Here is a 25114-nt window from a genome sequence, read left to right on the forward strand (position 1 = left end):
ACACTGCAAAAGAAAAAAAATATGTAGTCACTAGAGAAAATTATAGCAGGAAATTGAGTTATTGTATTGTAATAAAATTTGACAAGAGGAAATTGTATGGCTCTTGTTTTCCTCAGGCACTGCTTAACAAAAAATTATTGTAATGGGAAAAATAATTTTTGCCATCTTAATTTCATGTTAAATGTTTTTCTGCTGTACATCACTTTTGTCTGCTAATGAGATTGTGGTGTCACTTTCAATAGAACTATGATACAATTATTTTGTTCTGTCCTACCTGAATGTTTAATCTGCTCTGTGAGGACAACAACCTCTGCTGTTGCCTCATTTGGGTACTATGGCTATTAATGCATCACCATCACTGGTATTTGTATCAGATTATGAGATTGTGTGGTTTGTAATAGAGGTATTGGTAAATAGATCTGCATTTTGTATGACATTACTGCACTAACCATTGCCACAAAACCAATGTTTCACCTGTCAGGTATATTCCATGCTATGGAAAGATCTGTGGATAAGAATATAGTGTGGGTTTTCCACAATTTATATTCCTTGTTCTGAGATATTCAAAATATTACACTTTTTGTTTTTTTCTGCTTGTATTTTTCACCTATGACCATTTTGTGGTGATCTTTGTGAAAGCTGACCTTTATCTTGTGCAAAAGCTATATCAGATGTGCACACCTAGGAGTTCTTAATGTTCTATAGATACTTTAATCACAGTGAAGCAACTGTTAGTCTGCCACATCTGGTTTGCTATAAACTGTAATACAATATGAGAACAAATATGAGATCTGTGAAAAGAAAATAACAACTAGTTAAAAGAAATTTGTGCTGTAAGGGGGGGAGTGGGGGGTAAAAAGGGAAATAAAAGATGTTGAAGGTTGTGGCCCAGCTTCATTTCAGAGCAGTAGCAAAACACTTCCATTTTATTAAACTTGTTTTGTATGTGTTCATATCAATTGATCTTCAGTTAATAATGATGACTAGTGGGAAACAGATGGTAACTATACTGTGTATTAGCAGATGTGTTCTGGCTGTAGAACAATGAAGAAATAGCATCTCTTCATGGAGTCAGTTCTAAATAACCACAAATATAAGTATATAATAGACTGTTACTCTCTGCAAAAAATGATAGAAGTTAGGAGCGTGCTTTTGTGTGAATCTAGAATTGATTCAGGTGTGTCAACACAAACATGCTACACTTCTCTTAAAGGATTTTTATGTTCATCAGAACTCCCTTTGCACATATTTGACAATTCCCAAAAGTACATCGAATATGCGTGAACAGTTCAGCTTTAATATTATTTAATGGAGTAACCAAAAGAAAACTTCAGTAAATCTTTTTTGGAAGAAAGATACTGTGTGACCTAGGCAGTGCTTGATTTGTGACAGTACGCACCAGTACACCGTACCAATACCTATGATGAGAAGAATTCAGAACTGCAGATTTTGAGGTGTGATACAATAGAACTTTTGCTGTGGTTGAAGTGATGTAAATCAAATGTTGTATTAACACTTTTAAAATGCTCATAAAAGCATAAAAATAAGGTTTTAAGAAGTCTATGTTTCAAAAACACTCCCTGGAAGATCATGGTACAAGAACCAATTTTCTTTTTTTACAAATGGAGCACTGGATTAGGTATTTTTGACACTAATGGTAATTGTATCAAAGGAAGCTTCAATCAAGAAAACAAATTAATTAAAGTTGAGGAAGGTTAGAAAGAAGGAGCAAGTCACTTAGATCCAAAGAGGAGAGAGATCGCCTGTAATGAAGACAAGTGTAGACATAGAAGGCCAGCAGTTCCTTCTTGTAATTGATTGGGCTGATGGTAGTGTCATTTGTAGACTGAATATGTGTAGAGCCAAAACAGTTTTTTAATGTAAATTTACAAAGAAATCGTGAATTTGCTTGGTGGTGGTGGTGGTGGTAGTAGTAGTAGTAGTAGTAGTAGTAGTAGTAGTAGTAATTTATTCATCCAGTCAGCATGAGAACTCATTTGTGCTCTGCCACTCACCCAAAGGTGGCTAGTGGAGTACACTATAGTAGACATGGAATGCTGGGAGATTGTGGGGGAGGGGGGGGGGAGAAAAAATTATCCATCTAACAAACCTTTGTTTCTGATTATTACAAAATAAGAAATCATCATCCAATATGTTCCATTTTATATTATGAGCTCTATGTGTTCTAAAATCAGAAGTCACAAAAAGAAAGGCTACATTGTGAGGGCCTTGCCAATCAGTTAAAGAAGAGAAAATGTGGAGTGGTGGTTGGGAATAGTCCTAAGACGCAGATCGATCTTTCTATCTGTTAGCACTCTTCCAGTGACATGAGAATTTTTATTTCCTGTTGGCCACAACATCCAAAAAAGTTATGTCTTCAATATCAGTATACATCATGCACAAATGTAGTGATAATATTACTATATTTACTAATCAACTGATGCGTTATTGCATCAGTTGTTACCATATATTCAATAATGCACCAAGAAGTTGATATGTTGTCTGAGGAAGACACAGCCTTGACTTTCCCCTTAAGGTTTATAAACTTAAGATTTTGGAAAGACAATCATTTATTACTCATTCTGTTGAAATGTGTAGTCTGCTTGTCTATATTTTCATGGCTTTCATTTCCTAAAGTATAGGTGTCCAATTAATTTCTATCTTTGCATTATTTAACAGCATGTGTAACATAAGGAATCCTCTCAACCTAAATGCACTTTTCCAGATTCTTGACAATAGATGAACAGATATTATATAAGGGACAATCAGATGAAAATGAGACAGATGGAAAAAAGTAAAATGTTTCTTATTTCAAAAGTAAACTTCATAAGTGTTAGTAAATTTATCCCATTGTCAGACGAGATGGTAAATGCCTCTGTGCAAAAATGTTTTTGGTTGCCTACAGAACCATGATTGTACTCAGGCATACACCTCTTCATCCGAAGCAAATCAGTGGCCAAAAATGTCTTTCTTCAGGGCTCCAAAAATATGGAAATTGTGGGGGGGGGGGGGGGGGGGGAGAGAGAGAAAGAGAGAGAGATTGGGATTGTATGGAGGATGTGTAAGGGCGTCCCAGCAGAAATTTTTGCAGCATACTCAAAACAACCTTGGCAAGAGCTGGACCGACCCACACATTTTGACTACACTACAGAAGTTTCACTGAGAAGCCCTTACACATCCTCCATATAGTGCCAATCTCCCTCCATGCGATTTTCATATTTTTGGAGCCACAAAGAAAGACATTCATGGCCATTGACTTGCTTTCTGACAAAGAGGTGCACACCTGGGTACAGTCGTGGTGCCATAAGCAAATGCAAACATTTTTCCATGAAGGCACTGACCATTTTGTCTCACAATGGCCAATTACTTTCTCCCCCCATCTAATTTTCATTTTATTGCCCCATAGAGTGAGACTGTGTTCATTGCTGTGATAGAATGAAAAAGCTTCAATGAGACACCTATGGAATTCTTTAAAATTACTAACTTCTGTGCTCCTTGTACCGGTTGTGTGTTTCTGACTAATGTTGTAGTGAGGGCTTGCTTTTTATTGTACATTACATCACACATACTTTTTATATTAATGTGTAAATGATTATTGTTTGTATAGCATATGATGAAGTTATAAAATAAACATACTATTTCCTTGAATTAGAACAGTATATTGGTGAGACAACATGCACTTGATTTTTATGGAGTTTGTGTATTTTTAATATTTGAATTTACATTTCAACACATTTTGGATGATAAATATATCAGGACACTATCTTCTTGTGTTTGATACAGTGTGTGAATTATTCTGACATTTCTGTTGCAGTAATATTTCCATTTTCTCTTTTTCATTTTCAGTGTAATGAATACAATATCCATTGCATTATCAGTTGTTGTTATCACTATAAACATTTACTTTGTTGTTCATACGACGACAGAATCTGTAACTGGCTGGTACTGGTACATGCTGATATGTATATATGCAGTATTTTACTTGGTCATGTGTGTATATTTAATTATGCACATGATGAACAGTATGGCTCCAGGCAAATTTGGTAACACAGTGAGTATTGGTGTGCTTTATAAATATCTACAAAGTTGTTCAACTTGCTTATGTGGTAATTTGAAATAATCCAAACTAATTTTTTTAAAAAAATGACTCATATGCTACTTAACTTTATATCATTTGATACCTCTCTGTGACAAGTGTTGTACTGTTTCCATTGAAATAACTGCTTTATGACATACTTTTGTATTCTTTAGTGTGACAAGCCTCCCGGTAGTGTCAAATAGGGTGAGGGAACACACAAGACACATTTAATGATTATTGGTCTCTCAGCTGGAATGGTAATCTCAAAAATGCACTTTGTTCCTTCTTAAAGGATCAGCTTACATGCCTTCAGTTTAACCTCTTTTTTTCTGTCATTATACTCCTTATTCCTTATCATAACCACATGAACACTCTACTCATGGAGTGATTTTGTAATATCTGTATCCACTTATTAAGAACTGTTTCCATTTATTAATATCCACATGCAGTTATATATAACTGTATGCATTAATTAATAACTGTATGCACTGATTAATAACTGTATGCACTTTTTATAATCATTTGCTCTTGTTTATACCTTTTAATAACCAGCAATGAAGAGTGAATTTTTGACAATGTCAGCCATTCAGTGAAACATCCAAAAGATCATTAAACAAGTGTCAACTAAAAATTACAAGATGAATGCCAGCATGCAATATGTTTTTAATAACTGTTTGCACTTTTTGCAGAGAGCTACCTTTCAGAAAGTGGTGTGGCAAATATAAATGTTTTATGCCAAGGTTGGAGCACATCCACTCTTTAGCTTGTTGGGAGATTTAGTTATTTTGGATTTGATAGTTTTTTAAAAACAGAGCATTTCTGAATTGGTCATTTTCTTGCAAAATTTGCAAAAGCTCCACAAATTTATTGCAGTGCTCGTTGATGGATTTTAGCAAGAGGACTGTCTTTGCTCTAAACATTTTTTGGGGGAGAGAGAGAGGGAGGGGGGGGGGGGGGGGGGTGAAGCTGTTGATACTAATTTTTCTCATCTGTACTCAGATTGCCTAACTGCCTTCCAAACAAACAGTTCCACAGATCGTCTGTCCCATTAGCTGAGTGGCCAGTGCATCTTACTGCCATGCAGCAGGCCCAGGTTCAATTCCTGGCCAGGTCTGAGATTTTATATGCTCTACGACTGTGTATTATTTTGTCCTCATCATCATTGACACGCATGTTGCCCAATGTGGCATCAACTGAAGAGACTTGCAACTCAGCAGCTCAATTTCCCCATGTGGGAACCCCCAGTCATCAATGCCGTACAGTCTTTTTTTTTTTTCACTGATACAACCAGCAGAAAAAAATGATCTAGGACTCCCTTATCCTACTATAAAATTAGAAGTAGCTGGGTGCTACATCATTTCAGAACCCCAGGAAATGAGGACACTGACACAGCAGCTAAGGGAACTTGTTAGAGATGTAAAGCAGAAACATGTTTTGCCCACTGAAAATCATTTCTTCATTGTTGAACCAGAAGGTATATTTTCTGATGAGGGTAGCTATAAATTTAAGGAAGGATCTGTCCTCTATTTTAGCAAACAGTGAGATTAGTGTGATAATTGTCTGTAATTTTGCCCAGACTCCAGCCTCAGTATTTAGGTTGGAGGTATTAATGTGTTTTTAATGGCAGATTTAACCATTTTAGTTCAATGATTAGCTAGTATCTACTGTATTATTTCAGTCTGTTCCGCAGCAGTACATGTATTTTTTTATTTCAGTTTTAAAAGCTTTTGTAGCCTAGGGGGCGGAGGGACTTAGTTATTTAATAACTGTAATGGAAAATTTTAAACTTTTATCATTTTAACCACATTGTCTCTAAATAATTTAGTATGAGAGCTGAATGTAAAGTGCACAGAAACATTCATGTATGTATGTATGTGTCTGTTTGTCTATTACATCTCTATATCCATCCATAGCAACACAAGCACTACAGTTTACTTAACATAAACTGATTATTATGTGTGGAAAGAGCAAGAAAGTACTTAAGTCCAGTATTTTCAAGACTGGGAGTATGAGAATCCCCACTTACTGAGCACTAGCCTGCATGAAATAATTATTTGTAGTTTGTCAGTTCTTCTTGCATATATAATGCCCTCTTAATGTAATTATAAAGTAGCGGAAAACCTATAGTGCACCCTGAAATTAATATTTTCTTCTTCTTTTCTCAGTTTATTGCTAGACTGACAGAAGGGCCAGTCCCGGGGGACTTTGGATTAAATGGTGATAAATCAAGGTAAGTCAGTAAATAAAATGTAAATATTATAGCAAATTGGACGTAATGTTTACAGTACATGAACAGAGTATGGTTGTGTAACACACATAGATGGAGAGCTACTTGACACAGTCCTGATTCATATGGAGTAAATATTGTGATGCCAACGGCGTTGCCACAGTGGTAACACCTGTTCTCGTCAGATTACCAAAGTTAAGGACTGTTGGGCTGGGCTAGCACTCAGATGGGTGACCATTTGATCTGCTGAGTGCTGTTGGCAAGCGGGGTGCACTCAGACGTTGTGAGGCAAACTGAGTAGCTACTCAGCTCCAGTCCTGTAAACTGACATACGGCCGGGAGAGCGGTGTGCTGACCACATGCTCCTCCGTATCTGCATCCAGTGACTCCTGTGGGCTGAGGATGACACAGCAGCTGGTCAATACCGTTGGGCCTTCCAAAGCCTGTTCGGATGGAGTTTTGTTTATATCTTGTGATATCAGGACAGTTTTTGTTGTAATGTAATGGCAGCAGTGTGTGAAACACCATGTTTAATGCAAAAGTTTTTTGAGAATGTTGTTTCACTATGACACTTTCTTTCTATGAAGAAACACAATGCAAGTAATATTCATCTTTTGGATCTGCAGCCCTTATCTTTCTATCTGTGTTTGCAGTTAAATTGGATGTAGGTTCCACCTTTTTGCAAACAAACTGTTTTTTCATTTTACCCAAACATGTTTCAGCACTGCTGTGGTGTCATTAGTGGGTTTTTGTTTATTGAAAACTGTAAAGAGTGAACATAATTTAGGTTGTAACTGATCTAACAAAGTGAGTCCTAAAAAAAGTTTTTGTTCATTCTGCTTCTTATTGTGATTTTACATTGTATGGTTTTGCAGGACCGACTTCAGATTGGTGACTACCTTATTTTAACAGGATATGTTGCTTTTATTTTTTTATCATCTTTATGTGGCAGTTGAAAAGTGGTAACCAGTAAATCAATATTTGCCTTAATGGCTGAGGGTGCTAAATGATGACAGCACAGTGGCACTCTCTTTGTAGAGGTTGCTGGAATGAATGTTTTCCTCCACAAGTTGACCACAAAAAAGAGAAAGGTAGTGCTAACAGGTCCCAATCACACAATTGTGCAGTAGTGTGTTGGATTAAATTCTCAAGCATTTGTAGTGAGTGAGTTGGCAGAGTAGTTAAAACACTGGTCTTGCATTTGAAGGGACAGAGGTTGAAAAGTCTGTCTGACCATCCAGATTTAGGTTTTTCATGGTTTTCGTAAATTGCTTAGAGAAATGCCATGCAAATGGTTTCTTTGAAAACAACTGGGTCATTTTCCTCCTCCATCCTTGTCTCAATCTTAGCTTCTGCTTCATATCTAATGAACCAATGATGAATGTTATGTTAATCCCTTAGCTTCCTTTCTGTTTCAAATCACTTTGGAGTGTCTAATACAGTGACATTATTTTAATTATGTGTTAAGTTCAGTAGTACTCTTGGTACTTTCTAAAGACATAGTCTGTTTCTAGAATCAGCTTTCTCTCTCTCCTTTCCTTTCATTTTACATTCATCCATTACCACTTACACATTATGCCAGACAAACAGTCAGCAGTGATCAGTGCTAAACAGTTAAAAATGTGACACAAACTACACAGATTGTATGCATGAAACACAATCTTTTGAAGTGTCATATAGTTGAAAGTCTTGCTTTAGGCTGTGAACCACAGGGTACTGTTGTAGAAAAGCAGTTCCACTTTCACAGATATGCATTTCACTAATCTTCGCTTCCAGAATTCAGGACAGTTGATAATATTTGTTAGTATCCATATGTGTGTATCATTACTATTTTTCATTGATGAAACATAGTATAAAATGCTTGAACACTATGTTCTGCTGCTTTTATCTTGTGCTTTCTGTGTGTAAGTAATGAAGTGAAGACCTGTGACAAGTATTTCTCAGTATGATCTGTTTTATGAGCTTGTTTATTCTTAAAAGACCTGTCAATAAGCATTTCTGTAGCTTCAAAAATATATCTAAATCATGTGGAGGGTGAAAATGTTTAATCTTTTTTCTACCTTTTTTCTTATTCTGTGAATTGTGTTTATAGCAGTTAAGTAAATAAAATTTATGATTACAGAAGAACAATGCTATAGATAATCAGTTCGATTTAATGTGCATGGCTTTTAATTAATACAGTGCAATGTGTCTCGTGTAAAACAGGGTCCAGTTGATGAACAGACAGAAAATTTCCTCTTGTAAAATTTAATAGCATAAATATTAATTTAAACACAAGTTTATGAGTATCTCAAAAAATTGCAAAAATGACTCATTTGGCCCCCTTCACATCTTGTGATTCTTTTATGTAGCTATTTTGTTCCTCAAATTTCTGTGTAACTGACTAAAAGGAGTACATAACTGGTGTAGGAATTGGGGATTCCTTGTAAAATTCTCTTCAGTACACCTGCTTACATGTTTTATGGCATACATTTTAAGCATTTTAATGTTAGCATGGAGGAAAGTTGCACACAAATTAATGAAAGTTTTATTTACATATACCTTGGATGCCTCATTAGTGTATAGACATAGCTGGGCAGTGTTAATCAAAGAGTTAACTTTGTTAATTATTAATCTGTCACTAAAATAGTGAACTTCGTTGAATGTTAAAGCATTGCATTACATGAGATTTGTTGGAAGTTAAATTTAATTGTTAATCATGAAGTCATAACAGAAAACTTTGTTGACTGTGTAGTGAAATGAACTAGTGAGGTGTAGTGAAATTAGCTGCTGAATAAAATGTGTTGCATTCGCTTAAATGACAATGTTTTGGTTGAGGAAGTTTAGGTAGGACATCAAAGATAAACAAACAGTTCAATCATTTAATCATGTAGTTTTATAATTACTTAATTATAAATGTTAAATTATGGGGGAGTGAAAGTACAGGGAAGTGTATAGTATCTGACATAAAATACATATTTCCCTTTATGAACATCAACATGTTAAAGTTTTCATCAGATAGTAAAACTTGTTTAGAAGCCAAAATGTTTTTGCCCATAGAAACAAGTCACTTGACTTTAGCTATCAAGGGTATAGAGGTATTACATGTAATAAACTATAGCTCGCATCACACAAGATGGCACTTCTGTGCAGAGGTGGAGCAGCAAAGGGATGAGAAGTGCACATGAGCAGCAGAGAGTGGGCAAACAAAGTCCATGTTGCTGAACTGCATTGTTGCGGACAACAGTCAGGCACATTTGCGTAGGTTACATCATACTATACATTCAAATCTATGATGGGAATAGTAAATATTAAAATCAATTTTGATCAATCATCATGAGAAAAATATTAATTCACGTCTTGACGACGTTGCATCCAATGCTCCAAAGATTTAATCCACATGAAATCGGGAGGCGAGAACAGATGACACAGCTTTGTGAAGGTGTGAATTTTTCTCAATGTGACAGTTGTCTCATGACAAGATCATTGAAACTGCTTGCAATAATCATCATTTATTGCGATTTGAGCTGTATTATAAGTAAAAATTTAATACACAACAAAATTAACATCAAACACAAACTGAAATCATTATATTTGCTTGACAATTGCTTCTACTCAACAGAATTTTTAAAAATGTTTATACGGTGTGTGTGTGTGTGTGTGTGTGTGTGTGTGTGTGTAAGTAAGTGTAAGTGTAAGTGTACGTGTTTGGCTGTAGTTAAGTGTAATCACTGTGCATAAAAAAGTATTAGTGGTGGGAAAAACTAATGAAAAGACTATCGTAAACATGGTCAGTTAGTTGTCATATTTTTCACTGTTAACGAGCATTATGAGTGTAAACTAACTCGTTCAGCATTACAGTGAGAGCCCGCATTTATAATCCATTTAACAAGCAAACAATGAACTATCACCCGTGAATAACTCAATGGAATGGTGATCAATAACATCGAAAATGATCGACATCGCAACAAGTAACAGTTCCTCTCATTTTAGGGCCTTATCCAATTTGTGCCTTGAAAATGGCAGGGGTTTACTTGTGAAAATATTGGACTTTTGACAAATTTATCCAGCTGCGTTCTTTCATGTCATTAGAGTACACAACATGATGGGAGAAGCTTAAATTTTCCTTGGGCAATATGTTGAACATTATAGCCTGCATAATTCAAAAGATAGAAAGTCCTAATCAAAAAGGCTGTGAAATTGTCATTCTTATGTATGCAGCTGATATGTTGACAAACACATTTTTTAAACTACAAGTCTTTAAAACTAAGAAATATTATTACTTTATTCCAAAGTCTACATCGCAACACCACCGTCACTTCTATTTGAATCTGTTTCTGAACAGCCTGATTGTAAATGTACGATGATAGGTTCAAGGCTTATATCCATCACCACTTCCCTGTCAAATTATTCTTTCTGAAGCCTTTCAGCATGACACACAGACAGTGCCCACACTACAGGTGGGATGTTGTCTATTGCCTCATTCACAAATGATTCAGTGAATGTTATCTTGAATGTTTTTTTTCTCTCACATAGCCTTATCCATTGCCCAAATTAATTCCGCAAGGCTACAGTGACAGTGACATGTGGGTAAACGCAAAACTGTGAGACCCCATTCACGTGCAAGGAAGTCAAGTTTGTATGTTCTGTCACGCGACTTGTATAAATTAATGAGCTGCAGGAGATCGGCACCAGTCTGGTTTATACTGTGCTTAATACTTTTATTTTTAAACCAGGGAAAAATATCTGCTTTTCTGGTGTTTATATTTGGTGTGTTCTCTGTAACATATGAATTATAACTGGCAATGGCCAACTTCGAAGCAAGGCATGACAAGAATTGTTAATCACGTCATGAAAGTGACAGCGTTCATTTCCAAATGGTAGTCACTATTTTTCTTACACGTAAATACATGTTTACTCTCAGAAACAAAACCAGATGAAGGGTCAGCATGCAGAATAATTATCCGAGAACCTATCCCTATGAAAACTTTAAAACTGCCAGTACCATCACTCATTTTCCAACAGATCTTCCTGGAATGGTTCTAATTGACCCATGTTTCATCAAGGTAATACACTGTTGAATTACCTCCTCCTCTTGTATCGTGAATCTTTATACGGGATGTAGTTCGTGCTGCGCCAATGTCACTTCTCTGAACTAAAAACTCTCTTCTTAACATATGAGGAATCAATGTCTTTTAAAATTCTTTGCATTGACAAAATGCTTACCATTGAAGCTAATTTTCTCCTGCATATCAGTAACACATTTTTGTGATGTCGGGCATTCAGCATTCATCATTCACATGGAGCACTTTGAAACATCGTACATAGGACAAGTATATTTCACTCATACATCTAACAAATTTCACCCTGCAAGTGTCATTTTCATGCAGTTCAATATTTATGATGTTGTACATGCTGAACTTGTGTTGTCAGAGACCTAATTTTGCAGGTAAATCCAAAGTTATATGTGGCGACTGTCTGTAAAGTGTATTGTGAATAGAGTTAGTAGTAAAGAAGTAGTAAGGAAATTAAGTCTTGCATTTTGCAGTAGTTTTTCACTCATATCAGTGTTTATGATATCATATATCCTGAACTATGTGACATACAATGATATATTTTCTAGGTACATTCAGTGACGTATGTGGATACTGTTTGAAAATGTGTTGTGTGTAGAGTTAGCAGCAATGAAGTAATAAATTCAAGTGTCTTGCATGATACAGTATTTTTAATGCATCTCACTTTGAGCCCTAATTGTTGACTTTTTAGGCAAGCACAGTTCACAATCAGAAAGTGTTTGTTCTCCCGATTTGGATACAAAATATACACAATCACTTAAATGTGGCCATGGATTTTCATCAGTTGTAGAGCTATAGAGTCCATGATTTAGTTTCTACAGTCAGTCCACTAACAAAAAGTAGTATTTAATGTGAACTCTGTAAACAAACAATAATAAACAGCCAACACCTAGTTATTCTCACATGTACTCAACTGTTTACATCAATTGCGTGCACCCTTGCCAGCATAGCCACACATCAATATGACCCGAACTTGCTCTAACATGACTTCCGTGGGTGGTGAAGCATCAGTTTTGTCATAAATAGTAGGTACCGAATTAATGATTAATGGACTCTGAGAAAGTTGATGGAAGTTAGTGTCCTTTAATGTTTTTTAAAATTAACTGAGAAGTTAATTCATTAATCCATTACTTGAGAAGTTAACTTTGTTAAATAACAACAGTCTTGTGCCCAGCTATGTATATAAATCACCAAGAGATGTGCAGCCACCATTGAAAAGTAGCATCATGTTTGGTCGTACAGAGAACTAAAAAAATCTGCAGGTGAATCAGAGTATATTATACAGGCTGATTCAGTAGGAGAACCCTTAGACTGGCTTCACATGACTGAAAGAGGGTGGTATATATCAGACCAGTTGCAAGTAAATTAGTGTTAATTGCAACACCCAAAAACAATACATCAAGTTCAGAAGCTATGTGTAACATAGCAGCAACAGTAAGGGAGTGAGATTCCACACGTGATGTTCAAAGCCAGCAACATGCTCCGTGTATGACCGGAAAAGTAACTGACACTTCCAGCTCAGTCAGTAACAAGCTATCAGACAATGTGGAAAGCTGAAAGCTAGTATGCATCATCATCATTATCATCATCATCATCATCGAAAAGGACAGCACCAGCATGTGTGTTTGAAGAGTGCAGAATGATAGGTCTCCAGGGAATGAACAACACACTTTGAGATTCTGTCTCGCACAGGGTGTGATTCTACAATAGTAGTGTGTGAGTGGAATCATTAGATAGAAGGTCACTATAACAGTGAGATATTTGTTGAGATTCAAATTTTACCACCATGTAATATCTTTGTTGCCTATACATGTGGCTATGCGCATGTTTTTGAGTCAGTTGTTAGTAGTTCTGTGCTATTATCAATACAGTGAATTAAGAATAAAGGTGTTCTGTAATTACATGTCATGCTTGTATTGTCAAACCACATTCCAACAGGTTATGGGCCCAAGTTAGGCGATCAGCAAAATTGGCATTTTTTGATTAGACAAAACATACTTCGGGAAGCTTGTAGGATCTGAAGTACTGCCCCTCATTCAGGCAACTCCCTGTGACATATTTTAGCAAGACAATGCCCTGTCATGTAACAAGGCAGTATCAAGCCTTCTTTGAAGAATGGCAGGTTCCACTGTTTCCACAGCCTAGAAATTTACCTGACATGTCACAAGTCGAACATGGCAGGGATACGGTTGTTGGCAACTTGTTTGCCATCATCTTCAATCAAAAATTATTGATGTTGTGTGAAATAATTTGTAAATTGTGTTGCAGGAGATTCACCAGGCAAATGTGTGGGCTCTGATTCAATATGATGATGATCAAAGCCTTGGTTGCACCTTACTGAATTCTAGAATATTACATGCAGTTGTGTATGTCGTACCTTCATGTGTTTTTACACATTTAATCTATGACTTAGGGCTCATTTTGGTTTCATGTATCCTTGGTATTAAGAGCTCTTCTTTTGTTTTATCATTTGTATGAATTTATTAGAACGGAAAAGACCGCAAAATTTTGGGCGTTGTTTCCAAAATAATGAAATCAAGCCTTAGAGTAATGAAATGGCTTGTCTTATTTAAATTGCAGCGAAACCAATATGCAGTTTTTTCTTCGGGTTGCTAAAGTCACAGAAGATATGGTGCCTTATGTTGGACAAAATTTCCAACCACCAAAGCAGATTTGGGAGAGCTATTCTCAAAACTTTGAATCGAACATGAAATCATCATGTTTGGCATAACAAATGTTACAGATTTGTACAACTACATATAATAGCTAGCTATTATCCCTAAGTGTTTAGAAATGGTGGTTACATATTCCCAGTAAATTCACAACAGACTTTTCATCAACAGCAAACCATTAAAGTTGTTACGAGTACTTGTGCATCTATAGACAGCCAGTAAAGCTCTCATGAATGGGCAGCATTATCATATTAGTAACATAAATTTACTGGATCACTTATTAGAAAATGTTAACTGTAATATACGAAGTTTGTTATGGACTTCTGACAATAAATTATGCCCACAATTTCAAGCTCCAGAGAAGAGTTTGAACTCAGATGTTCATCTCTTGAGCACTGATTAAGTGCAAATAGTTCATGTTAAGTCAAAAGCACAGTTGCAGCTGTGTGCTTATTTATTTTTAAAAGCATGACCCGTTTTGTAACTTTAGCTACATCATCAACTGAAGTCAGTTACATGATACTGGAGTATAATTGACATTAAACATCTCCCTCGAACCTATAATTTTGATTCACCCTAAAAATCATGTCACAGCCCACGATGCACTAATGCCAGTAGCTGGAAGTATGTACCAGTGGATCAGAAAAGTGGAGTGCAGGGCAGTGCCGTGGCTGACCACGAACTGAGTTTTGATATATTGATCTGATAGTTATTTATCTCTTTTGTCATGCTGATGATGTTGAAGTGAGTCTAGCTGCATGTGCACAAGATTCAGCAACCACCTGTAGTACGCAAACAAAGTGATTTGCCATCCACATGTGTCACATATCTGGCACTTCTATGAGTTTTCGAGTATCCTGCATCTGCATGACAGTGATTACGTGACAGTAATATTTATTATCAAAGGCTAACAAAGTTCACCTCAAAGATGACTATGGGAATGGAATTTGCCTGTGTTTTGGGAACTGTGGTTAAATGTCCACTTGTGCAATGATTGGAACCTGAGAATGTCTAGGATGTATTCATAGACTTGAACTGTGAACTCAATAAGTGCATAGTATTCAGGACAAACCAACAGCAGCCCGACATATGTTACATATAAATCTGCATAGATATTTCCAGCACACACAATATTTTTTTTAAATTCTTTTATTTTTATTTTTTTTTATCTTTTTTTTAGAATTTGACATTGGATGTATATACACTCCTGGAAATTGAAATAAGAACACCGTGAATTCATTGTCCCAGGAAGGGGAAACTTTATTGACACATTCCTGGGGTCAGATACATCACATGATCACACTGACAGAACCACAGGCAACAGAGCATGCACAATGTCGGCACTAGTACAGTGTATATCCACCTTTCTCAGCAATGCAGGTTGCTATTCTCCCATGGAGACGATCGTAGAGATGCTGGATGTAGTCCTGTGGAACGGCTTGCCATGCCATTTCCACCTGGCGCCTCAGTTGGACCAGCGTTCGTGCTGGATGTGCAGACCGCGTGAGACGACGCTTCATCCAGTCCCAAACATGCTCAATGGGGGACAGATCCGGAGATCTTGCTGGCCAGGGTAGTTGACTTACACCTTCTAGAGCACATTGGGTGGCACGGGATACATGCGAACGTGCATTGTCCTGTTGGAACAGCAAGTTCCTTTGCCGGTCTAGGAATGGTAGAACGATGGGTTCGATGACGGTTTGGGTGTACCGTGCACTATTCAGTGTCCCCTCGACGATCACCAGAGGTGTGCGGCCAGTGTAGAAGATCGCTCCCCACACCATGATGCCGGGTGTTGGCCCTGTGTGCCTCGGTCGTATGCAGTCCTGATTGTGGCGCTCACCTGCACGGCGCCAAACACGCATACGACCATCATTGGCACCAAGGCAGAAGCGACTCTCATCGCTGAAGACGACACGTCTCCATTCGTCCCTCCATTCACGCCTGTCGCGACACCACTGGAGGCGGGCTGCATGATGTTGGGGCGTGAGCGGAAGACGGCCTAACGGTGTGCGGGACCGTAGCCCAGCTTCATGGAGACGGTTGCGAATGGTCCTCGCCGATACCCGAGGAGCAACAGTGTACCTAATTTGCTGGGAAGTGGCGGTGCGGTCCCCTACGGCACTGCGTAGGATCCTACGGTCTTGGCGTGCATCCATGCGTTGCTGCGGTCCGGTCCCAGGTCGACGGGCACGTGCACCTTCCGCCGACCACTCGTGACAACATCGATGTACTGTGGAGACCTCACGCCCCACGTGTTGAGCAATTCGGCGGTACGTCCACCTGGCCTGCTGCATGCCCACTATACGCCCTCGCTCAAAGTCCGTCAACTGCACATACGGTTCACGTCCACGCTGTCGCGGCATGCTACCAGTGTTAAAGACTGCGATGGAGCTGTATGCCACGGCAAACTGGCTGACACTGACGGCGGCGGTGCACAAATGCTGCGCAGCTAGCGCCATTCGATGGCCAACACTGCGGTTCCTGGTGTGTCTGCTGTGCCGTGCGTGTGATCATTGCTTGTACAGCCCTCTCGCAGTGTCCGGAGCAAGTATGGTGGGTCTGACACACCGGTGTCAATGTGTTCTTTTTTCCATTTCCAGGAGTGTATGTTACAGTAGTTTATATTCCTGAAATTGGCATTCAACAATTAGGCCAAACAGCCATTTACTGTGTTTTATCATTATCAATATTACTCACTAAGTACACAAAAGGACAATATAAACACTGTACAATTTTTTTTTATTTACTTATTTTACCTGAATATGATAGTTAGTATTGAAATGATTTGAGTGTCTGAAAATTGCCGTGTCTTGAAACACATTCAAACCAGCAATCTCCATCTTACTGCGTTTGTTCGACCTCTACATCTACATATATACCCTAAAAACCATTGTGTAGTGCATAGCAGAGGGCACATCCCATTATGCAAGTTATTAGGATTTTCCCTGTTCCATTCAGGTACTGAGTTTGGGAAGATGATTTTTTAAATGCCTCTGTGTGTACTGTAATTAATCTTGTTCTCACAATCCTTATGTGAGTGATAAGTAGGAGGTTGTAGTATATTCCTAGAATCATAGTTTTGTAAGTAGGCTTTCTTGAGATATTTTGTCCATCTTCAAGAGTCTGCCAATTCAGGTTCTTTAGCATTTCTGTGACATTCTCCCACAAGTCAGACATTCATGTTGTGCTTTATAGAATCTCTTGTTAGTCCTGTGTGGTATGGATTTGACACATTTGAGCCAAATATTTCAGAATGGGTTGCATGAATGATTTGTAAGCAGTCTCCTTTGTAGACCAATGTCATTTCCCCAGTATTCAGCCAATAAACCAAAGTCTATCACCTGCTTTACCCATGTATGTGATCATTACATTTTGTATCCCTACAAAGTATTACATCTGGGTATTTGTAAGTGTCGGCCAATTCCAACGGTGACTCATTGATATTATGGTCCTGGGATACAACATTTCTTTCATTTTGTGAAGTGCACAGTTTTACATTCCTGAATATTTAATGCAAGTTGCCACTTTTTGCACCACTTTGCAATCTTATCAAGATCTGACTGAATACTTGTGCAGCGTCTGTGAGGCAGTGCTTCACTGTAGATAATGTCATCTTCAGACAGTCTTAGGTTACTATTAAAGTCTGCAAGGTCATTAATATACAACATGAACAGCAAGGGCCCAAACACATTTTCCTGTGGTACACCCAATGTTATGATCTACATCTGATGTTGACTCTCCATTTAAGATAAGACACTGTATTGTCCCCACCAAAAAATCCTCAGTCCAACCACATATTTCACTTTATACCCAGATGATTGTACTCTTGACAATAAGTGCAGATGTGATACACAGTGAAATGCATTTTGGAAATCAAGAAATACTGCATCTAACTAACTCCCTTGATCATGTCACGTGAGAAAAGTGTGAGTTGTGTTTCACTTGATCTATGTTTTTGGAATCCGTGGTGGCTGGCATTGAGGAGGTCATTCTGTTCAAGATACCTCATTATGTTTGAGCTCAGAATATGTTCTAAGACCCTACAACAAATTGATGTCACGGATATTGGTCAGTAGTTTGGTGGACCACTTGTACTACCCTTCTTGTAGACAGGTGTGACCTGAGGTTTTTCCCAAGAACTGGGCACAGTTTTTTGTTCAAGAGATGTATGGTAGATTATAGTTAGAAGAGGAGCTAATTCAGCCAAAAATTCAGCATAGAATCTTACAGGGGTTCCATTGGGCCCTGGAGCTTTGTTCAATTTTAACAATTTCACCTGTTTCTCAACACCACTGACACTAATACTTATTTCATTGATCTTTCCAGTGGTATGAGGATTAAATTGGGGAAATTCTCCTGGGTTTTCTTTTGTAAAGGAACAAGTGAATACAGAGTTAAGCATTTCAGCTTTTGCTTTGCTAACCCCAATTTCAGTTCCTGTCTCATTTGCTAGGGACTGAACTTATACATATGACCAGAATTTTTTTTTTTTTTTGGATTTTGTGAAATATCATTTGACAATATTCTGTTACAGTAGTAATTGAAGGCATCACATGTTGCTGTCTTGACGTCCCTAAATGTTTCATTCAGCATCTCTTTATCTATCGCCCTATGCTTTATTTTACACCTATTATGCAGTAATCCCTGTTTCTTTACAGTGACTTTATACTATGGAGGTTCCCTCCCATTGTGAACTGTTCTGCTGGATACGTACCTGTCCAGTGCATGGTAAACTATTTTTTTAAACTTGAGCCGTACATGCCCCTGCACTGTGCTGAAAGCTTAAAAGTTCCTCATTGAGATATGAAAATACTGCTTCTTTATGTAGTTTACTGAACATATATATATCTTTTCACTTGGTTTAGTTGTCCTTTGTACTTTATAGTCATTGTTGCCACAGCCGCATCATGGTCACAGATACCAGCTTCGATGTGGACATCTTCAAAGATTTTGGGTCTATTTGTTGCCATTAGATCTATTTCCGTCACGAATGGAGCTCCAAACTAACTGTTCTAGGTAATTTTCAGAGAATTCATTTAGTAATGTTTCACAGCAAGTCTTGTCATGTCCACCACTAAAAAAACTGTAATTTTCGCAGTTGATTGTTGGATGATAAGTCTCCACTGATGATTGAGGAACTTATGTGCAAGTGAACTGAGGTTTTCTTTTAAGTTTTCAATTACATAGGAAGAGGAGTCTGATGGGGGATAGAAGGATCCAGTTACAATTTTATGCCCATCCCTGACACTGAGCCTCCCCCAGTCGGTCTCACATGCAGCTGCAATTTCTCTCTCAGTGGATTTGTATTTCTTGTCTACAATGGCAAATATGCCGTCTCCATTTCCCATTAGCCTATCTTTTCAATAAAGACTTAACTTATTCCCAATAATGTCATTGCTATCAATTTCAGATTTCAACCAGTTATCTGTATTTACTATTATTTGAGCTTCACTATTTTTAGGAGTGCTTCAAACTCCGGCACTCTGTTGTGAATGCCTCGGCAGTTAACTACCCCGTAGGGGGCATTTTTGGACCTTACTCGTATACTACTGGGTAACCTACAGGTGATGTTATCTGGACTGGATGGAGAGTTGCCTAATCTACAACCTCCTGTTCCAGGTTGAACTAACAAACTTTTTCTGTCTATTTAGATATATATGTCTCAAAGAATCGTATCACGGACATATGCCTCATATAGGGGCTAACTGCTGGAATATGGGAACTTTACAGTTCAGCTGTCCATTATTGATTTAAAAATTTGAGCTTGTTTCTTAAGTACTAGTTCACAAATGTTTATTCAGTGATACACAGTTAAGGGCAGACCTAAAGAGCAAATGTTTTTGAATATGTCTTCCTTCAGCCTGACACAACTAGTTCTTCTTCTAATTGAAATATGTTTACTTCCTCCCCAGACATCAGTAAAGGAACAGCAAGCAGAAATTGCATAGTGAACAGTCGGCTGCCGTGGCTCACTGGGCACATTCAGTTTGAGACAAAGTAGTTGCTCTGATTGCAGAAGGCAGCTTTTCAGTTAGTGATTCTAGCAGGAGGTACGGTGTGCCACCTAGTACCACAGAGACATAGACATAGACTGAGAACACATCAGGAGGACAGAGAACTTCAGTGTAAGAGCCGACAGATTCACTGTCAAGTAGTATGGCAAGACACCAACTTTCTCAGTTGCAGTGACACAGTCCTCTGAAGACTAACAGCATGACATCACCTGCAGTGCCTCTCTTGGGTTTGTGACCTTACTAGTCGGACCCTAGATGACTGGAAAACTGTGGACTGGTCAGATGAGTCCCAATTGCAGTTGGTCAGAGCTGATGGTAGGGTTTGAGTGTGTTGCAGACCTCATGAAGCAGTGGGCCCAAGCTGTTAGCAAGTTACTGTGCAAGCTGGTGGTGGCTCCATTCTGATGTGGGCTGTGTTTAAGTGGAATGGACTGAGTCCTGTGGTCCAACTGAACCAATGGTTACATTCAGCTACCTGGAGACTATTGGCAGTCATACATTACTTCATGTTCCCAAACATTGACGGAATTTTTATGGATGGACAATACTCCATGTCACTGAGCCGCAATTGTTTGCAATTGGTTTGAAGAATATTCTGGACAATTTGAGCGAATGACTTGGCCACCCAGATTACCTCACAAGAATCCAATCAAATATTTATGGGACAGAATCAAGGGGTCAGTTTGTGCACAAAATCTTGCACTGGCAACACTTTCGCAGTTACAGATGGCTATAGAGGCAACACGGGTCAATATTTCTTCAGGGGAAAGGTCAGCCATTTTGTTACTCTGAGGCTCGATTTCATAATTTCGTTAAACAATGTCCAAAATTTTGCTGTCTTTTTCATTCTAGTGAATTCGTAAAAACAATAAAACAAAAGAAATGACATTCAGCTTACCACTCCAATATTCTAACTATTATGTCACAAGACACAGGCATAATGAAAGTCTCCTTGAATACTGTACTCAACACACTCATGGGAGGTAATTTTGTGGCCTTTACCTTCATTCTGAAACTGTGAAGTTATTTCAATTTGCTAAAGATGAACATGAGCAATTTTAGAAAGAGAAGTTTGTTAGTGAAACTCGTTCTTCATTCTTAAACACGAACAGTAGATAGTGATCCCTTGTAAGTGCATTCTTACACATTTTATAACCTCTGTGCCTCACATTTGTTGGTATCCAGATGCTGCTGTTGCAATTCAAACATTCAGTCAAGTTCATAATCTGCATCATAAAGTAAGTAATCCTTAGCACATGGGGCATAGGTCAATACAGAATGAGCATTGGATATCTCACATTTCATGAATCAATAACCCATTTTCTCTGTATGATGTCATGTCCTGCCCCAGTTTTTGTGCTGTTAGTGCCAAATGATACTATTTTTATGCCATTATGTCTACAGTAGCCCAGCTGTTGAGTGTACATGCGCCATACGTTGTTCTGTCTGACTTCAATCAGCATGTCAGTAACAAATATACTTATGTCATTAACAACAGCCGATGACCATATTACCATAAAGAGTCAGTCCTGAAACAATGATATTTTAACGTACACCTCTGGCATAATATAACATCAAATCTTTTAAATATGTGGATGTTAACAAATGGCAGATCTTGAGCGTACATTCTGTTAATCTCATATCATGTTTTTATCAGTACATTGTTTTATTCTTTGTAGATGCTCGGATATGGCACATGTCAAAACTACAATAGTCAAATAAGAACAGTAACATCTAAAAGCAGATATAATGTCATTAAAAAAATTATAACAGCTGTTTACCCATATAAAAAGAAATTAGCACTACTGCAGTAGTTTGCAGGTTTGTCACTACAGAAAGCTATTAACTAAGAACATCTGCTGTAAGTGAAACATTGGGAGTTGAGCTTTTTGGAAAGTGATTTGAATGATGAAATTATGCCAGATTTTTGCAAAATATATAGCATCTGATAACCACCATTCTATAACAGTGAAGATATCACTGGAAATGATTGCTGTGTTTTCACTCATAAAGTGAGTGTTAACCTATATTAATGACCTTCAAATGAGAAATTATGAATAGTAATTTCAAATGGACCAGTTTTGCCTGAGACACATGCTTAATATCTAAAACTGGCAGTTTTTATTGTAAATTCACGAAAATTTTATTTCATTTCATTATTAATAAGATCCATTTCTTACTAACTTTTACTTTATTCTTTCTTTTAGTACTGCTGAAGCATCTGAATAATTAAAATATTACGTTAACAACTTGTGGTGAACTGAAAGGTTATGCACAAGTCTGCAGCCCACATCAAATTTTCATCGTGTGCTGTCCACTCTTTCCAGTCTTCATCTCGTACAACTTTTTTAATATGTGATGTGGCCGTAAATGTAATGCAGTGTTTTCGTCTCACCAATGTAAGTTACGTTTGAAGAGAACAACTGATGAATATATACGTTTTTTCCCACATCTGTGTGTGTGTGTGTGTGTGTGTGTGTGTGTGTGTGTGTGTGTGTGTGTGATCATTTGGATAATTTGTCAGTCCTGTCTTTACTGGCCTGAGTGTAGATGTGTGATGCTGCAGAAAGGAAGCCAGGAAAATTATATTGGTTTTGACAATATCCAGAAGAGTACACAAATTGATCACAGAATTTTAGTACTCTCAGATGAATACAAAGGAAAACACTACAATAGTGGTATGGTCCAGAATAACACTTTCACTGTTTGTGTAGAGGCAATAAGAATGGGAAAGCCTAAGAAGCACATGTAAAAGATATAGTGCATATAAATGAAATACTAATTTATTAACTGTAACATAAGGAAAATGGACTCTAGAAAACTATTAAGTTGTGAGACGCTATTGCTGGACAGTACTTACCTCTGTTCCTGTTACACCTCTCCCCCCCCCCCCCCCCCTCCCCCGTCATGGCGTGGTTGCTGACACTCGTGTTCTGTGAATTCACATGACTGGAAAGATGAAACTGTGTTTCTTTTCTCATGTTGTTATGGAAAGAGTCTAACAAATGCAGACCCGTTATATGATATTGCAACTCCTCCTACTTAAATGTGCCTGTTGGGCCAGTTTATGTGTAGACTTCTTTGGGCTCTGAATAATTCCTCAGCAAATGTCGGCAATAAATTTTGGTGTGCAAACTGAAGGAATTCTTTGTCATTTTACCTTTGACACAGATCATAGGTGCATCAATTTTCATGGAATCTGTATTGTTGTCTTTGGTGCTAGTCCTTGATCCAGTTACTTGACTCAAAAATTTTGCGAGTTTCCTTAATTGATCTTGCTTTCACATATGCTTCCACAATTTCAATTCTTTCTTGCATCAAGAAAGGCATTGTGCTGACCACAAAGAGAAATGTCTAACTTCACTGATGAAATAAACTGAAATGCTGACAGAAGAATACTAACAATTGATTTCTGCATAAAACTGGCCATTGTCATAGCTGTTTCCTCTGTTTAAGAAGTCAAAATACTGAATTCACATTCAAAGGAGAGGTGGGCTACTTTTAACTGTGCCACCCATTAGATCCTGACCTAAAATTCACTGTCTGATATCTGCTCAGAGGGTAAGTTCCCCTCACTTAAAAATCTGTGATTTGTCGTCTTGACATATTTAGAAATGTAGACACTATTTTTGCCAAAATTCACAATTGTTTTGGACAAAATTTGCATCATATTTGGCAAAATTCACGTTTATTTTTGACAAAATTTGAATCATTTTTGGCAAAACTAACATCAAAACATTGTTCATTTGTAAATGATTAGACATACTACAAAATTAAATAGTTGTCACACTAAGTGACCTTGAGATGAAGCCTTAGTACTTTGAAATTGACTGTTAAAATAATGGTGATTGGGGAACTTTTTAATTGGAGTGTTTGCTTTTGTAAAAACTTTGTTTTTTCCGATATGGTCGTCACTTGTTTTCATTATTTGACTCTGCTTAAGCTTTTGGCGACTGATTTTTTCTGTTGAGAAGCATCAGCATTTTTCCACCTGTGAACAGAGTGCTTCTCTGATTTGCAGTGTTTCTCAACATTATTTTTATTTTCCGACATATTTGATAGTTACAAAATCTGCAGAATATTGATTGTGACCTCTCATAACCATGCAACCCCTACTTGATGGCTTCTAGCTTATGTATGTAGAAGTAGATGTAGATGATAATGGAGGTAGAACCAACAAGGTACTCTGCATAGAAGTAGAACTGAAAATAACTCTGTTCATGTGTTTAGCAGAGATTTGCAGCATGGTCAAAATACATTGACAGGTTTGATTTTCTGTTCTGTTCAGTGCAGAGTGCAGACACTACAGACTGGCAGTTGGCTGCAAGCATAAACAAACTAGAATTATTCATGACCACCAAAGGAGAGAGGAGCATTGTGGGTAAATGAGCCATGCCTCCCTCTTGCAGCACAATTGGAATACACGTGTGATGTGTGATCTGTGTTTCTGCAAAAAGCAGAACTGGCACATGGTTGTCGCTTTCCACGCCCGGGTTCCCGGATTCAATTCCCGGCGGGGTCCGGGATTTTCTCTGCCTCGTGATGGCTGGGTGTTGTGTGATGTCCTTAGGTTAGTTAGGTTTAAGTAGTTCTAAGTTCTAGGGGACTGATGACCATAGATGTTAAGTCCCATAGTGCTCAGAGCCATTTGAACAATTTTTGACACATGGTTGTAGGGATCGCTAATTGCTTCTGGTGCCGTGAGGGTCATAATCAAACACTATGTTGGTCAGTATTAGTTTCTTCACTCATTTCAAAATAAGAAAAGAACACAACACAGAGCATTCAGTAATGGCTACCTTGCAACTGCTTTGAGGTTGGTAGTGTTGCAAACAAGGTGTTTCAGACCAAACTGGTACCGGTATTTGATACAACCACAGTTCAAAACAACCTCCACCAAGATATCTCTGCATACACCCATTAGATATTTTTTATGGGAATGTGTTAACAGCCTCAAAACGCACCCAGAACAGACAGTTTTCAGCACTAGATGCTAGTACAACTGGTGCTTCTCTTAAAAACCTGTCATATGTCTGTCTACCTAAATAGCATTGTGAACATGTTGC

At 37.8% G+C, this 25114-nt stretch overlaps 1 protein-coding gene across 7 annotated transcripts in view; it reads left to right on the plus strand.

Moving 5' to 3' along the window:
* LOC126297555 (protein Malvolio) overlaps nucleotides 1–25114 on the plus strand; it is a 330588-nt gene that overhangs the window by 294135 nt on the left and 11339 nt on the right. For 6 of the 7 annotated variants that reach the window (XM_049988485.1, XM_049988486.1, XM_049988488.1 and 3 more), the window contains 2 exons: nucleotides 3847–4051; nucleotides 6244–6308. In XM_049988485.1, the coding sequence (XP_049844442.1) occupies nucleotides 3847–4051; nucleotides 6244–6308 (270 nt within the window). Of the gene's footprint in view, nucleotides 1–3846; nucleotides 4052–6243; nucleotides 6309–22255; nucleotides 22448–25114 lie in introns of all 7 variants that reach the window. The other variant, XR_007552543.1, reaches the window with a different exon arrangement.

The sequence above is a fragment of the Schistocerca gregaria genome, chromosome X (genome assembly GCF_023897955.1).
Source record: "Schistocerca gregaria isolate iqSchGreg1 chromosome X, iqSchGreg1.2, whole genome shotgun sequence".
In the NCBI taxonomy this organism is placed as follows: domain Eukaryota; kingdom Metazoa; phylum Arthropoda; class Insecta; order Orthoptera; family Acrididae; genus Schistocerca; species Schistocerca gregaria.